This window comes from Lontra canadensis, unplaced genomic scaffold, assembly GCF_010015895.1.
Source record: "Lontra canadensis isolate GAN:19392208 unplaced genomic scaffold, GSC_riverotter_1.0 scaffold30, whole genome shotgun sequence".
Taxonomy (NCBI): Eukaryota; Metazoa; Chordata; class Mammalia; order Carnivora; family Mustelidae; genus Lontra; species Lontra canadensis.
Window position 1 is genome coordinate 8,958,485 of NW_022631024.1, and position 16,522 is coordinate 8,975,006.

At 42.8% G+C, this 16,522-nt stretch overlaps 1 protein-coding gene across 2 annotated transcripts in view; it reads left to right on the plus strand.

The window, feature by feature from the left end:
- The window catches only part of MRRF (mitochondrial ribosome recycling factor), a 53,447-nt gene that overhangs the window by 14,474 nt on the left and 22,451 nt on the right, over positions 1 to 16,522 (plus strand). For both annotated transcript variants that reach the window (XM_032865783.1, XM_032865784.1), the window contains exons 4-5: positions 2,216 to 2,334; positions 8,144 to 8,235. In XM_032865783.1, coding sequence (XP_032721674.1) covers positions 2,216 to 2,334; positions 8,144 to 8,235 — 211 coding nt within the window. The remainder of the gene's footprint in view (positions 1 to 2,215; positions 2,335 to 8,143; positions 8,236 to 16,522) is intronic.

A 16,522-nucleotide genomic window follows, 5' to 3' on the forward strand; every position in this document is an offset into this window, starting at 1 on the left:
CTTAAGAAAACCAAGTGAAAAATACACAGCTCCATTTGTAAACACTAGCAGAAACACATGGAGTTCAGGGAGACGAGATCCTCTGTGAAATCAGAAGACCATTCCGTCATTTGTCAACCTTTGGACTGGGGCATTTCTGCCTTTGCTGACAGTAGAGCGTGCCATTCAATCTCTCCCAACTGTTTATTTTAAACTTGCTTATTATTTTAGGTATGAAACTGATAAAGTGCTTTGTCTCCCCTGTGCTTTCTGGCCTGTTAACATTCTGCAGCCGAAACCAGAGAGCAGTTTGAGAGGAGCTCAGGGAGAAATGTGATACTTAAAATTAGCCAGCAAGCTCCACTCTTGTTGAACTTAAAAAGATGATGGGCCTGGAAAGAGGTTGGGAGTGTAATTTGTTAAATGTTAACCTCTGAGAAAATGAGTGGCAGGAATGAGGCTGGGGAGATTCTCGCTGGGGACAGATTGAGGGAAAAGGATTTGATGCATTATGTCGATATGGATTTAGGGAACGGGAACCACCGCAACTGCATACTGAAAAGCCCATGTTGCAAGTTCTGTGGCAAAGGATCTTATGGCAAATCAGGAAGGCTGAGTTAAGATCCATTTTCAAAAGGCCTCCCATTGGTATTTCCTCTTTGCCTCCTTCTCTTCAGGGTTATGTTTGTGTAACGTTCTCTGTAGAACTTGGGGCTGTGAAGAGACTGGGTGAAACTGAACTTAGCCAGTCTTTTCCGTGCCAGATTCTTCCATATCCTCTTTCATTACCATCTGAGCCAGCAGGCACTTTTCCTTTCACACCTCCATCCGTCTACCAGCGATTTCTATCTCCAAGGTAGTTGATTGCTTTTAATAGTTGTCTAGATACAGATTTATCTACGTGTTTGTTCTCGCACTTTTCCGTTCATTTGTCCATTTACACACTCATGTACTCGAGAACATTATTAAGCACTTATGCTGTGCTGATTAATCGGTGCTGTAGACAGAGAAAGAAAAGATATTGTTCCCACTTTCCAAGAGCCTAGAGCCTAATGTGAAGGGAGAGACAAGTAAACCAACATGGACAAAACCATATAGCAAAGCAGAATGGTGAAGACCATGTAGAGTTAGCTAGACGAGGCTCCATTATTAAGAGCTGTTGTGACCTTGAGGAAGTTACTATTTGGTCCTCAGTTTTCTCATCCCAAAAAATAGTGGTATGATTCATAGTGTAACTGTGATAACCAAAGCAAAGAAATTATAGAAAGCATTCAGCACAATGTCTTGCTCATAGGAAGTGTTCAGCAAATACTGATTATTATAGAAGAGTGCATAGGGTCCTTGGGAGCTCATAAGCTCCCGATTTGTAATTGGCCAGTTAAGATTTCTGAGATTGGATGCTGTTACAGCTGAGCGTTAAAGAAGGAGCCCGAGTTATCTGAACAGAGAAGGACATTCTCAATAGAAAGAAAAATGTATTCTCAGAGTCCTGAGGCTCAATTAGAGAAATTGAAAGTAGGTTGGTTTGGTTAATACTCAAGAGAAAGTCAAGAAGTAATTTAACATTTATTGGGTGTTTGTATATGCCAGGACACAGTTACAGGTGCTTCCCAGAAACTCTTCACTGAATCCTCATTAAAAACACTATGAGAGAAGTACAATTTTTATGCCCCATTTAGAGTTCAGGAAACAGGTGCTGAAAGGTTGAGGGGATCTGCCCAGTGTCAGATAATCAGGAGATGGCAGAGGTGGTATTTGAACCCCGATCACTGGTCTTCAGAATCATGGAGACTTTTACCATCATACATAGTGGACTCTTCCAGATTGAAGTCAGTGTATCAACAACTTCCTATCTCGTAATGACATTGAATCCGGTTGAATACTTCAAATCAGATCTTTGGGCCATAGTAAACTAGTGCATTATTGTAACAACAGCTTGCTGGGACAACCCAATTTGTCAAAAAGGACCTCTCCCCACCTTTGTCTTTGTGTCTTGGAATGAACCATTTATGGTTGGCCGCCCTGGCTTTTGGTAAGGAAGTCCTCATTCTGTCAACATTTCCGAGCTCTTTCCCTCATGTGACACTGCTGCTCCTACAAAAGCCCCTTGAATGGTATTGCCACTTTGAAAAGGAACCCCAGAATATTTGTTGAATCTGAATTAGGTGGGGACTTAGATATGGGGCTTTTAATTAAAGTCCTTCGGAATTCTAAAACCCTGTGACTTTTCTTCTAGGATCCCTTGATCATATCACTGTGGTAACTGCTGATGGGAAGCTTGCTTTAAACCAGATTGGCCAGATCTCCATGAAGTCTCCACAACTGATTTTGGTGAATATGGCCAGCTTCCCAGAGGTGAGGTGGTTTTGCCAAAAAGCGTTCTTCTTCATGGTCTTTTTTGGAGTGGAGGAGGGTGGGTCAAGTCAGGAGGAAGTATTCCCTCCAGCTTGGGATGAAACAAGAGAGAAAGCATAAAAAAGGGAACTTAAGGATTTAAGGAAAAGCTCTCTTCCTGTTTCCAAATTCTTTTCTGTTCAATTCAAACACTAAAAGGCGAGGCAAGTAATCTGAATACTGAAACAGGCTCCATCCGAAGAAAGACGGTAGTGGCGATACAGTGGTTGGCACTTAGCCAAATGGAAGGGACTGGGGTAAACGAGAATGCCTGTGCCCTGTTTGAAGGGAGCAGCCTCTGCCTGGCTCATGCTGATTGTGACCAGGCAGAAATGTAGACCTGGCCATCAGTGTTACGATATTAAGGTTTTTATTTCTAGGAGAAGCTAGTAACTCAAATTTTACATAAGATCTTTGTTAAATATTGATAAATGATTCACTTTTTTTTTTTTTTTTTTTTAAGACTATGAGACAGAACATATTCATGGGCCAGATTTGGCTTATGGGCCCCCAGTTCGTGACCTTCACATTACCATTTGGAGCAGACCTTCTGGAATTCATATTCCTTTCAAATTGGACTGGTCATGGTAGAATTGCAGAGCTTCCAGGGTTGAAGATGGGTCTCAGTAGATCATTGCAACCTTGAGGCTATGATTTGAAGTCTAGTTGAGGAAGATAAATGGGCTTGTCCTTGTTGGTCCAGTAGGAATTGACCTGGACTGGGAGATCTGGAGAACTTGGAGCCCAATCCCACCTCTCCCTCCAATTGACCTCCATTTTCTAATCTGTTAATAAGAGGTAAAGGAATCTGAGGTCCCCTCCTCTTCCCATGGTCTCTTTTAGTAGTTCTGTTCCAGAGACCAAAGTGGAAGCTGTTGGATTTGACTAACTGGGTTAAAGGTGTGAGTAAGGGAAAGCCCTTGCTATGAACAAACTGTTTCAAATCAGAGGGCTACTGTAGCTTATGTTCCAGGCACACTTGGGTGGGGGCTCTTACCACTCCCCCATTCCGTTTTCCATACTGCAACCAGAGGGAACTTTCAAAAGTATATATTAGATTATGTCATTCCTGTGCTTTAAATTTATCAGGGGCTTCATGTAATCTTTAAGAAAAAAATTATTGTGCCCTAGAAGGCTTTGCATTATGATGGGGACCCCTGCCTGTCTCTAATCTCTAATCTCTGTAGTCTCATGCCACTGTCATCCCTGTACACTGCTTTAGACACGTTGGCCTTTCAGTTCCTCCAACACACCACACCCTTTGCATGCTCAGGGCCTTTGCATATGCTATTCCCTTTGCTTGGAACACGCTTGTGTGGCTAATTGCTACTCATTGTGGATCACACCTTAAATGATACTTTCTCAGGGAAACCTTCCCTAATGTGCTCAATCTAACCTGTTTGTCCATGCTGACCTCTCTTACATGGCGAGTTCTTTTTCTTCATTGCACTCATCATTAACAGTTAGGCATTTATTTACGTCTTCATTTTCCATCTCACTTCCACTAGATTGTAAGCTTGGGATGTAGGAATCCTATCTAACTTGTTCGTTGTGTCTGGCACCTATCACAGTGCCTGGCATATGGAAGCACTCAGTCACTTCTCCTCAAGTGCATGAATACTTGTCATTAGATTGATGGAAGGAGGCCACTCTTCTTAGTGTTACAGAGAAGCAGAGAAATGGACGAAAAGAGAATTGTCAACTCTTTCCCTTTCTGGCTCCCTCTGAATGGCTGAGGCCTTCTGTCTTGTTCATCTGATCCCATAGGCACTGCGGGCCAATTTAGGGAATAGCCTCCTAATTACACAGCTTGAAGACCTCATCAGGCAGATTGCTTTTCAGAGCCAGCCACTTCTGTTATTAAATAGCAAATGGCATTCACAGAAGAAGCACCTGATTGGCCACCAGAGCATCTTATGAGGCAGGAGGAGGTATTAACGGCTTAATTTTTTCTTAGGAAGTTGGAGTATATCTTCATTTTTCAACCAAAGCATCTTTGCTATTTCTCTAAGTTGAAATTCTGTGAGTTTTGAAAAAAAAAAAACCTTCATAATCATCTCAGTAGAGAGGTTCTTTACAAGGACAGAGTGAGGAAGTGTGAGTTACATTGTCTTTTGAATTCCTTTATCTCATCTGGTGTATATATTAAACAAATAGCTCTAACTAAACATTTCCTTCCTCCAGTTTAGAAATTGTCCATAGAGTTCATAGCTTCAAAATGCTGAGCTAATCCCCTTTGTGTTTATGTAATTCCTCTCTGTTTCACATGCGGTTGGCTTTCTTTCCAGACCTGAGCATTTCTGTGTCGTGCCATAGTGACACGGTGCAGATTTACATGCATAATCTTTTCAGATGCATTGAGGACAGAAAACTGTGTTGCATTTGTTTAACATGTGTCCTGCTTGATAAATGATACACACAGTTGCTGCCTACCATAAACTTGCCTGCAGCTAGAGTTAATGATGGGAAAGGAAAGAAGGGAGTCAAAACCACAGCTTGATTTGAACAAGGCAAATGAAAAAAAAAGAAAAAATTCCACAGGCTCCACTCTTGCTCTTGTGAAAGGAAGAAGGCTAATGTGTATTGAGTGTCTACTATGTTGCCAGGCATTACTTTCTCGTGTTTTGTTCAGTGATCGACATAGGGTCTCGCTAAGATGAGGTGTTATTTATTCCATCTTATAGATGAGGCCCAGAGAAGTTAAATATCTTCCCCAGGTTCACACTGTTAGAATGGAGCCAGGATTTAGAAACTGGTCTGTTTGACACTAAAGCCTGTGTTCCTTTCACCATTCCTACAGTCATTCAGCAAATGTTTATTGAGTTTCTGTGAGTTCCTAGGTTCTGTTTGAAGTGTTGGGAATTCAGTGATTAAGACAGCCAGGGTCCCTGCCTTCATAGACCTTCTGTGGGAGGGACTCAGTGGGATACAAAGAGAATGGAAGGCTGGTAATGAAAATGGCCCTAGCAAAGTTGACTTGAACCCACATTGTCGAAGTTCTTGTTCACCTGTCTAGGAAAGTTTTATCATCTTTCATCCTTTAACCTAGATTAACTTAAGAATAGCAATAGCAGACATTGTTAATTGATCACAGTACTCTTTCTTGACTGACCCTAGATGGGATCGATGAGCTTTCTCCACACAGTACTCTAATCAGCTACAAACAGTCGGTCAGTGTTGCTGTTTGAGAAAAGCCCATTTCCCTAGGGTACGGTCGGCATCCCTTCGGTACAGGCTGAGATGGAAGTGCTGTAGAAATACGTGCCTTTTTGTCTGAATTGTGAGTAGTTAAGAAGTCATGTTGGAAAAATAACTGTGATTCCCCAAGTTTCTGTATCCTACCATGTCAAATGAAAATTTACATACTTAGAATATTTTAGAAGAACTATCTCTTTTAATAGATTTTTTTGCAAATGAAACCTCTCTTGATTCACAATTTTTCTATATATGGAAGGACGGAACAAGTAAAGTATAATACAAAGTTTTGGAAGGGATTATATTCATGAAGTAAAAGTAAGGAGCTGGTTTTTCTAACAGATCTAAGCCAGTTCATTAATCTCCTTATTTAACATGATTTTACTGAGGGCTTACCACGTATCTGGCTCTATAATGATACTGGGAAGGTGTACATATTGAGGCATACATAGCTCCTGCCCAGCTTGGAAGCAGCAGTGGGTGTTCCTAAACCTGTGGGGGAAGTTTGTATGGAAAGATTGGGGACCAGATTACCAAAGGCAGTTGGTGGCAGTGGGATGTGACAGCTGAGTTCTTGGTCATTGAACGAGAAGCTTCAGAAGAGGGGGATTCAGAGACTTGAGACCAGGACACTTTAAAGTAGAGATTCTCCCTTTATTGCTAACTTTAGAAATGAAGGAAAATTTCATTTCTTTCTCCAGCTCTTTTATATACTTTGACCATTCTCTTTATACACCAGACCAGTTCCAAATTATTTTTGGCTACTTACTTACTTAATTAATTAAATTTTATTTTCACGTAATCTCTGTACCTAGTGTGGGGCTCGAATTTATAACACTGAGATGAGAGTCGCATGCTCCACCGGCTGAGCCAGCCAGGCACCCCTATTTTTGGCTATTTAAAAAAAAATCCAGTTCCCTGTGCCTCAATTATTGAATACAATGTGCTGATAGATCTGGAAGAAAATTCAAAGTAATGTCATTGGATGGAGAGTTGAGGTGCCCAGATCTCCTCCTAACCTCTGCCAGTAAGGGAATTATGGGGGCAAAGTCCTCACGCCCTTGCTCTCGGCTCTCAGGGAAGACAGCATATGTGTGAAGGGTCCCTGTGTACATACAGAAGGGACTGTACTTGATTATGTCAGCGATCCCTTCAAGCTCCAGTAGTTTGTGGTTAGAGGTACCATTTTAAGAATTTACTATTTTAAGCAGTAGTCACACTGTCACATTCTGTGTACAGCCTCCCAGAGGGATGCTTCATCTACGTGTGGACTTCCGGTTTATCTTTTTGACTTTTGGGTAGCACCTTTATGTCCCTGTAGAACTGAGGTCATGTTAAGATGAAAGGATAAGCTTTATAGGCACTCGATCAAAAATCAAAACAAAACCTAGAAAAGTAGAATAGGTGTACAGTAAATCCCATTCATTAGACCACAAAGTCTAGGGAAGAACTCAAGGTCAAGAATTGGCCCAGTGAATCCAAGTGAAGTAGATTGGTTTTGTCAAACCTGAAATTCTTTGAAAATGTCAGAGGCCTTTTTTTCATGAATTCCACGTTGTCATGCCAATGAAAGTAACTTTCTCCCGCACTTTATTTTATCCTTTAGAATTTCATAGCAGATGTGGTTATATTGTTGCCTGAGGTGAGGTGACCCACACCTTGGAAAATCAATGTACCATTGTGCCACCTAGCCCAGTAGAGAGCAAGACTGTGTCAGAGAAGACTCTGAAGGATGTCAGGCAGGACAACAGTGCATCAGCTGAGTGATAACAACAACTCAGCCTTGTTTGGAGGATTTGTGCATTCTTACTTTTATATAATAAATTTATATGATAAGTCTCCTTGCCTGGGTGTCACTGTGTGCTAGGCATAGAGCAGGTTGCGTTGTTCATGTTATCTCATTGAATGCTCTGGGAGATCTAGGTACCTTGTGGTCTCAGATTACAACATGGAGGCTCAGAGAGGTCAGGATTGTTGGCCCAGGTCACATGGTTACCAGAGCTAGGATCTGAACTGAGATCTTTCTGACTCCAAACCCCATACTGCCTTTCCTAGAGCACATCCCAGCAGAGACTCATTGCTCATTCCAAGACACGAGTGAGGTTGGTGTGAGTGTAGATGCGAATGAGTTAAATTTATTTACTCATTCCAAATCGGCACTGGTATATTTTGAGTGTAAAATGTCAGCTGGAATTTTTAATGTATAAAATCTTTCATCTGTCTTTACACCAATCTTTGCACAGACCAGCCCCCCTCCCTTGAGGATTTATTGTGGTTTTGATCTGTGTTGCCTCAAACCATTGAAATCTTTTCAAAGAAGCAGAGCTGTTTTCTTTTTATTTTTTCCTTCTCTTTGCTTTTCTTCCCTCCCGCAGTACACTGGTACCAGGAGTGGACATAGTTTGCTATTCAGCTTGATCAAAGCACTCTACACCAATGTAACTTCCTGATCTTACTGGTAACAGAACTAAATGTTTCCATGTTCTGCCAAGATGGGTTGCCAGTTATCGACAGAGGGCTTGCATCTGGTAATAATTATTTACTAATTCTGTTTACCTTTTGATCTGGTTTTCAGTGTACAGCTGCAGCTATCAAGGCTATAAGAGAAAGTGGAATGAATCTGAACCCAGAAGTGGAAGGGACGCTAATTCGGGTACCCATTCCCAAGTAAGTTTGGTTAAAATTCACCTATTTTGATGGAATGGGGCAGTTGTCCTTGGAAGGAAACCAACATGTCAAGATACTGGTAGGCCAGTAGTGTGCCTTACCTGTACTTTCATTCTGGCAAACTCTAATGTCTTTTGAGATCCAGTGTACAGATTGAGGAAATATTGACTGAGTGCCTGCTATGTACTAGGGGCTGGAAATGCAGCAGTAAACCTGCAAAGTCCTTGTTTGTACGGAGTGTGCTTTCTGGTAGAAGGTAGAACACATAAATAGCCGAGTCATCCCAGATAATGAAATGCCGTGAGGAAAGAAAAGGCACTGGGACCCAACAGAGCAACTTGATGAGGGTGACGGTGGAGGGACAACTTTGGCCTGGGAGGACTCTCCTCAGAGGTAAGATTTTTGCTGAATGGAATGGTGAGCAAGAGCCGGCCTAGGGGAAGAACTTTTCAGGCAGAGTGAATGGCTAGTACAAAGGCCCCAAATCAGAATAGACCTCAACGCTTGTGATCTCCAACTCACACTCCTTGTGGTGTTATTTTTTACATTAGTCCTTGCTGCTGAAAAATATAAGCATTAGAACAGAATATTGTTAATTATATAAATAGAACTTAGAGTTTTGAGTGAATAAAAACGTATGTTTATTTTTAAGTTAGAAAAGAAGTAACAAGACCTTGGCATATTTGAGAATGAGAAAGCCAGTGTGTCTGAAACTCAGGGAGGGCGGGAGAGAGAGTGGTAGGAAAGGCTTTTCAGACTGTGGTAAGGAGTGTGGGCTTTACTCTAATTGAAATAGGAAGCCACTGGAGGAGTTTAAGCAGAGCGATCTGATCCAATCCGATGTTGACTTTTTGGGGGTCTCCCTGGCTGTGGACTAATAAGTGGAATGTGGGGGGTCAGAGTAGGCACAAGAACAGTTAGGAGTCAACGGGGATGGCCCAGGTGAGGTAAGGATCTCCACAGATTCCAAACCTGGGAAGATTCCACAGCCGACCCAAGTAGTTTCTCCTCCTGTCGTCTCGTCGTCAATTATCTTTAAGCCCCTCTTCCTGCACAGTGCCTCCAGACAGCAGATCCAGGTCAGCATTGAATTAATTCATTTAGTCATTCAGCGCATATTTATTAAGCACTATCTACATGCCAGCATTTCCCTGGTGGCTGAGATATAGCAGTAAACAAAATAAACAAAAAGCTGCTGTCCTCCTGGGCTTACCTTCTGGTTGAATAGACACAGTAAACAGAAAGATAAATAATACATGATGTAATGTCCTATGATGATAGGGACTATGAAAAAGAATAAGAGATGTAAGGGGATAGGGAATGGGGGGGTTATGTAGATAGGAAAGTTGAGAAAGGAAGTGACTTTTTTTTTTTAAAGACTTATTTATTTTAGGGAGTGAGAGAGAGAGAGAGCTTCTGTGAGTGGGGGAGGAGGGGTGTGGAGGGAAGGGAGAAGGAGACAGACAGAATCTCAGGCAGGCTCCATGCTGAGTGTGGAGCCCAAAGCCTGAAGTGGGGCTTGATCTCTTGACCTGAGCTGAGATCAAGAGTCTGACGCTTCGCTGACTGAGCCACCCAGGTGCCCTGAAAGGAAGTGATATTCGAGCCGAGACCTAAGTGAAATGAATGAATGAAGCCTCTAACTAACTAGAAGGGAAATAGAGTAAAAGAGTTTTTTAATGCTGCACATCATTCTGTATTTCTTTACATGTGTTACCTTACTTCTCGCACAATCCCCATTTATTGCGGGTATGGAAATTTAGGCTCGGAGAGGTAAAGTAGCATCCTCTGAAGTCACTCAGCTTACACTAAAGCTGAGACCTAAGCCCAGGTCTGGTTGATTCTAAAGCCTCATGATTGCAACAATAATCAGTCCCAACACTGAAAATCCACTGAACTTTTCCTGCCATATGGCCGGAAAATGGCTCTTATTCCATTGTGTTTTGAGTATTCTGTAAGTCAGATTTAACACTCTGCTTTGAAATCACTCAATGGAACCTAGTGTTCAAGAACCAAGTAGACCCTGGGTTCAAGTCCAGTACCTGTTGGCTTGATTAGTTCATTAATTTGCTCAGTAAATTTTTACAAATGCATCATGTGTCAGGCTCTGTGCCAGGGGCTGGGGATATATGAACCTGATGTTTGTCTTCACGGAGCTCACAGGCTGTGGCCTTCTTTATGCCATCTGCAGCTTGTCTGTGGCATTTACTATTACCCACCGTTTATAGGTGAAAACACTGACATTCAGAGAAATTCAGGGACCTGCCCAAGATCACGTGGCCTCTAAGTGGCAGTCACCATTTGAATCCTTAGTCTTTCTGTTGCTCGAGTACATGCTCTTGATCTTGCGGTGTCTTTCTAGATGGGTAATTCTGGAAAGCGCTAAGTGTGTTCATGGACATCAGATGTAAGACTTGTAAGTGGAGTGAGTAGTAGTCAGCAGATTTGTTTTTTTAGTTCTTGTTCTTTTGTCTGTGAAATTGCAGGAAAACCACTTAACCTCCTTGAGCCTCAGTTTCCTTATATACCAGATGAAGAGACTGCTCTCAGGGGCCTGCCACGTCCCTCCGGAACTTTAAAATTCTGTGGATGCTATGAATTTATGCTGCTAGATGCTCATTGCTGACTTGGATTCTTCTGAGAGTGGCCCAGTTGTGTATCGTGTTCTCCCTTCGGGGATCCAGTTGACATCAAGTGCTCCTCTGCAGAGTGCAGGACCTAACGATTGCCTTTGTGCATCGTATGCAAGTTTGAAGGATCAGTGAGTTTTACTTAAATTTCCAAAGACTTGGGGATCTGTTACATTGTATTTTACATTATTTTATGTTGGTTAATGGGAGTAATATAAGAGAAAGTTGACGGACTGAAACCGTCTGCTCCCGCAAACCTCATTTTTTATATACTTACTTCCCTTTGACAAGGTGGTAAGGTCATGAGGCCCCTTACTGAATTATACGTTTGGTCGTTTTCCAGATAAAAAATGACTGATCTGTTCTTCATTACAGAGGCTGTGTCATATGAGAGGATAAAGGCTGATTTAGACATAAAGAGGACCAAGGTTTTTATTTGGTTTTGGCAGTGACTTCCACATGACCGTGGGCACGTCACCCTAGCAGCCTGTTGCTTTCTAGTTTCTTACTTGCAAAATAAGTGAAATAATGCATAATGATAGGTGGAGATTTGGTGGGATTAGTAGAGAAAATAGATTAAGTCGTATAATCTCCTTAGAGGAAAGAAACTATGTAAATATAAGATACCGATATCATTTTAGTAAACTTAATTTTCTAGATATATGTCATTGTAGTTTAGGAGAAAGGAAGTCGGGGATGTGAGGAAGGGAACTAATGTGTTGAGTACAGACTACATCCCAGGACCTGGTGGGTGTTTGACATAGACGGGGAAAGTGGGAAAGTATCTTGGTTAAATTTCTACCTTGGTACCGCAGAAGCCTGCAGTTGGGTTCATCCTGTCGTACTTTTTAGTTGCATGCCAATGGCAGCTGTCCCCACCTCTCTGAGTCTCAGGGAGGTCATCGGTAGAATATTCACAGGACTTGCCTTCTGTGGTTATTGGGAGATTTCAGTGAGAGTGTACACAGAGATTTTGATGCTTAGCTGGCACCCAGTGAATGCTAGCAAAGGTTCCTCCATTCTCTTTCATAAACAGGGAAGAGCACTCTTCATTTTAAGGATGAGGAAGCTGAGATCCAGAGAAGCGGGGCATTGGTTTTGGGTCAGAGAGCTGGTAATTGACAAAGCTGTGAAGAAGGAAATAATATGTTAAAGCTTCTGTTAGGAGGTTGGGAGGTGTGAGGGAACCAGAAGCATGTGTTCTTAGGATCGGATTCTGATTATAAAATTTCAAGTTTAGTTCTAGGAGAATTTGCCTTTTCTGATTGATCTTGATTCTTCCTTTGCCTAATGATCAGTCTGCAAGTTTTCTGGCTTCTCTCTGGCTGCCCAGAGCTAAGTTTTATTTGCAGTTGCAGCAGATGATGGCTAGGACCTCATCCTCATTATAGTCCTCTGATTCTTACATTCTTATTTAAATGAATCTGCTGAGAATGTGACTTTTACTAGAATTTGCCTCTGATCCTTTTGGGAAATAGGGGGAAGTCAAATCCTAAATCAACAACAGGTCAGACTTGGAGCCCTCCTTCACAGCCTCTGGGAATACAGCCCCGTTGGCTGTGCATAGGTTCTCCTGGCGGCTGTCCTTGGTACAGTACCACTGAGCCAGAGACTCGCTTCTATCTGTATCCACGGGCAGTGTGTACAGATTTGTTTTCTCCTCCTCTGGCCAGTGTTCTTTCATTTAGAGAAGTCAGCCTGCTGGATGGATTCTCTGATCATTCCTGTTAATGTTTCAGATTCAGTGAAATCTTTCCTTCTACTTTTTCTTTCCTATTTATGTAATCACATTTGGGGTACTGTTTATTGACCATCTGCTGTGCAGGGGTAGTGCATGAGGGTGCTGTGCTGAATGCCTTATAGTTTCTCCCTGAATTCTGACAACACTCCCATGAGGTCAGGAGACTGTTCTTATGCCCGTTTGACTTGTGCCCATTCACAGAAGTGAAACACCTGTTGTCATAAAGCTACTAAGTTGCAGAAGTAGGTTTAGAACTCAGGTCTTTTTTTACTGCCTTTTTCCCCATTCTGGTCTCCTGATGGCAGGTCTCTCTGGAATATTACTCTTTGCCTTCACTGAGTGAAGTGAGTGGGGACCCTGAAAAATTTTGAGTAGGAGATACTTTCCATCAGGCCATATTTCCTCCCCGACCTCATTCACATCTTTATTATGCCCCCAAACAAGCACACACACACACACACACACACACTCCATGGCTCATCATTTTACCAACTTTCAGTGAGAAAACCACACAGAGTAGAATGAGGCTGCTTGTTGGAGAGCGCTGACCTCATGTCTGCCTTTCAAGAAACCTGTAAGGAATCATGAATTCACTGAAGAAATAATAGTACGTGTGATTGACTCATTCCCTGCTGAGGTTGCATTCCTCCTTGATTGTCCCCCTCTGTCGTTATTTTTCATCAATGTCCGCACTGATTTTATTTTAAGTAGAATTAAAGAAAAAATTAAAATACCTCCATCCTGCTCTCCATGGGGAACCACTCTCAGCACCTTGATTTTCTAGATTTTTTTCTGTGCAGATTCAAACACGTGTCTCTCTCTCCTCCATTTTTCCTGTAATGATAAGGGATTAAATTACATATACTGTTCTGCATTTGTTTTTTAACTTAACAATGTGTCATTACTCTCTGATGAGAATTCCTCCACATTCTTTTTAAAGGATGCATAGCGGTTGCATTTTACACACAGCATTAGCTAGTTCACAGTTGAATGTGTTGGTTGTTGACAGTTTTTCTCTTTTACTAACAGTGTCATAAGGCTCTTCAAGGTTTGCTTCTGGTTCTGCTGGGAGTAGAAAGCAGTAGGCCTAGGGGGACTGTAATTGGGAAACAAGGGAACGGGGAGCCTTAGCGTTTCTTAGCAAAGTGAACATTTCAGGGCCAGACAGCCATCGGCAGTGCACCCAAGTGACCCCTCCAGGCTGCTCAGATCCCAACTGCTCTATTCAGTATATTGATTTAAATGTTAAATTCATCCCAAAACACCCTTATAGAAACTTCTAGAATAATGTTTGACCAAATATCTGGGCACCCTGTGGCCTAATTAAATTGACACATAAAATCCACCACCATAGTTTTATAGACCCTTATAAGGATTTTAGTTTTTGCTTGGAATGAAATGGGAAGTCACTGGAGGGTTTTGAGCTAGGGAGTGACGTGATATGAGTTAGGTTTTGAAAAGCTCATACCGGTTGCTATTTTGAGAATTCTCCTGTAGGACGGAAAGGGTGAAAACAGGGTCCAGTGAGGAGCTTCACCCAGGCATGATGATGGCCTGGATAGCTGAGGCGTGGTGGAGCTGGTGAGAGCTCGTTGAATTCTGGATGCGTTTTACAGAAAAAGCTGCCAGGATTTGCTGGCGGGTTGGTTGTGAATTTAGAAAGAGAGGACTCAGAGATGCCACCAAGGTTTTTGGTCTGAGCACCTGGAAGGATGGAAGTGCTACTCACTGACAGGGCAGACTTGGAAGGGCAAGTTGGGTGTAAGCGAAGAACAGGTTTTGTACATGTTTATTTTGAGATACTGTAAGATCCCTAAGTGGAAGGTTCAAGTGGGCTGTTTGATCTATGAGTTTAGAGTTCAGAGGACCGGCATGGGCCAGAGAAATCTGGGAGAGGTGAACCTATAGGGGAGGCTGTGAAATTAGGTGAGATTATTTTATAGTGTAATATAGATCATGAAAAGAAGGGGTTTGGTGGCTGTGGCCCTGATGCTCCACTTCAAGGTTTTTGGGTCAGGGAAGTGAGGAGGAGCCAGCAAAGGAGACTGAGACTAAGTGGCTAGAGAATTAGGAGGGCAGGGGTCCGGGAAACCAAGCAAAGCATTTTAAAGTGGAGAAAATCATTGGCTATGCTCAACATGGCTTGCGAGTCCAGGGAGAGAAGGTCTGAGAATGATCACTGGTTTTAGCGACCTGATTTATCCACCACTTAATCTCTAGGTATAAAGGAAAGCACAGGGGCTTTGGGGTTCAAATCCCTCTTCTGTCACTCTGGGTATGTCAGCTTGGGTCCTATGAGACTCAGATGCCGGGACAGAATCACATGGGTAAGAGGTTTATGGGAGGAAATGCCCATGAAAGAGACAGAGTGCAGGTCTGCCACCAGTGAAGAAAGGAAGAGGGGTATTGCGTGGGAGGAGACCCCCCTGCAGTGCACCCCTGAGAAAGTCATCCTGGCTGAAGGGGCGTTCTGAGCAGATTGTCCATTAAAGGAGCCCCTCTGTCATGTACGGCCAGAGCCTAGCAGTCTGGGGAATGGGCCCACTGCTTAATTATTAGAAGCCTTAGCTTCCTTATCTGTAAAATGTGAATCATTTCTATGATTGTGAGGAGAATGGGATATCATAACATGGTGCTCTTAGTGTGGGGCTTGGCATGTCATAGGTACCTAATTGATCTTAATTCCTCTATCTGATACTATTTGACATTATCCAATTCTCCTGCTAAAAGAGTTCTTGGAAACATTCTTTTTCTGATTATTTGGAGGTAAAACCAATGATATTTACTTCTGTTTAGTGATTGCTCTTTTAGTCCTTAACTCTCTCTCTCTTCCTAACTCCCTCCCCAACCTCATGTTCATTTTTTTGTCTATCTTCTCCCCCATTTTTAGGGGTGGGAGGAGTTGAGTCATGACGTTGTAATTATCTTGGAATTTCAGTTGCTCAGGAGTACTATAGTTTGATTGTTAATGAGGATTCAGTAGTTTCTTTGAATGAATTATGGTGAATAAGACCTCCTAAAAGGTATATCCCAAATAAGAAAATCTGAGGACCACCCCTGGCTGTGGTGTGAGATTCGCTTTGTGTTTCTGGTGAGCAGAGGGATCTCGGCTCTTCTCAACACCCTCAGCCCACTGAGCTGCTTGGCAAGGCCTCCCAGTAGTCAGATAGTTGCCCTCATCAGCTCCCACTTTTCCTCCGGGGATCGTCCAGGATGATAGACCTTGTGCCCAGGCGAGGCTCCTTCCCCCCAGACTTTGTTCTAAGGTGACAGCATGGGAGAGAATTCTACTTGGGCTCAGACCCGGGTGTTTCACCAGATTTCAGTAAAAAGCCCCGTTCGTGTTACAGTTTGCCTAGCCCGAATTCCCTTTCCCAAGTGCTTTTGCCCCACCATATCCTGACACATGGTTTCTCATGAATAATGACCAGGTTTTTCCAGGGGAGAGCAAGCTCATAAGGCGAGAAGGATGGTCCCCAGGTTGAGTTAACCAGGGGCGGGGAGCCGCAGTGCAGCTAGGGAGAAGCAGCATGGAAAGTGGAGGGGAGCCAAGGTTACCATCAGAAAAACCGTGACGGGGAAACCAATAAAGAGAGTTATGTGACCTTACACTAGTTATTTCAGTTCTTTGCGTCTCAGTGTCCTCCATCTGTAGAATGGGATAATAACCACATTTACTTTGGGGCAGGTTAATTGGGAGAAACTCCTGAGATGGATAAAGGGGAGGCGGAGCAGGAGTGGAGGGAGCCTTTGGACAGTGACACAGGCCTGACACCCATGAAGAGAGGAAGGAAAGTCAGAGAGAGTGAATGGTAGATTTTAAGTGGTTGCTGTCAAAGTAGCTGTTGTCGCAGAGCGTTCCTATGACCTTCCCTGTGTGGGGATGGTGAACTGTTGCCGGGAGCAGTATCAGTAC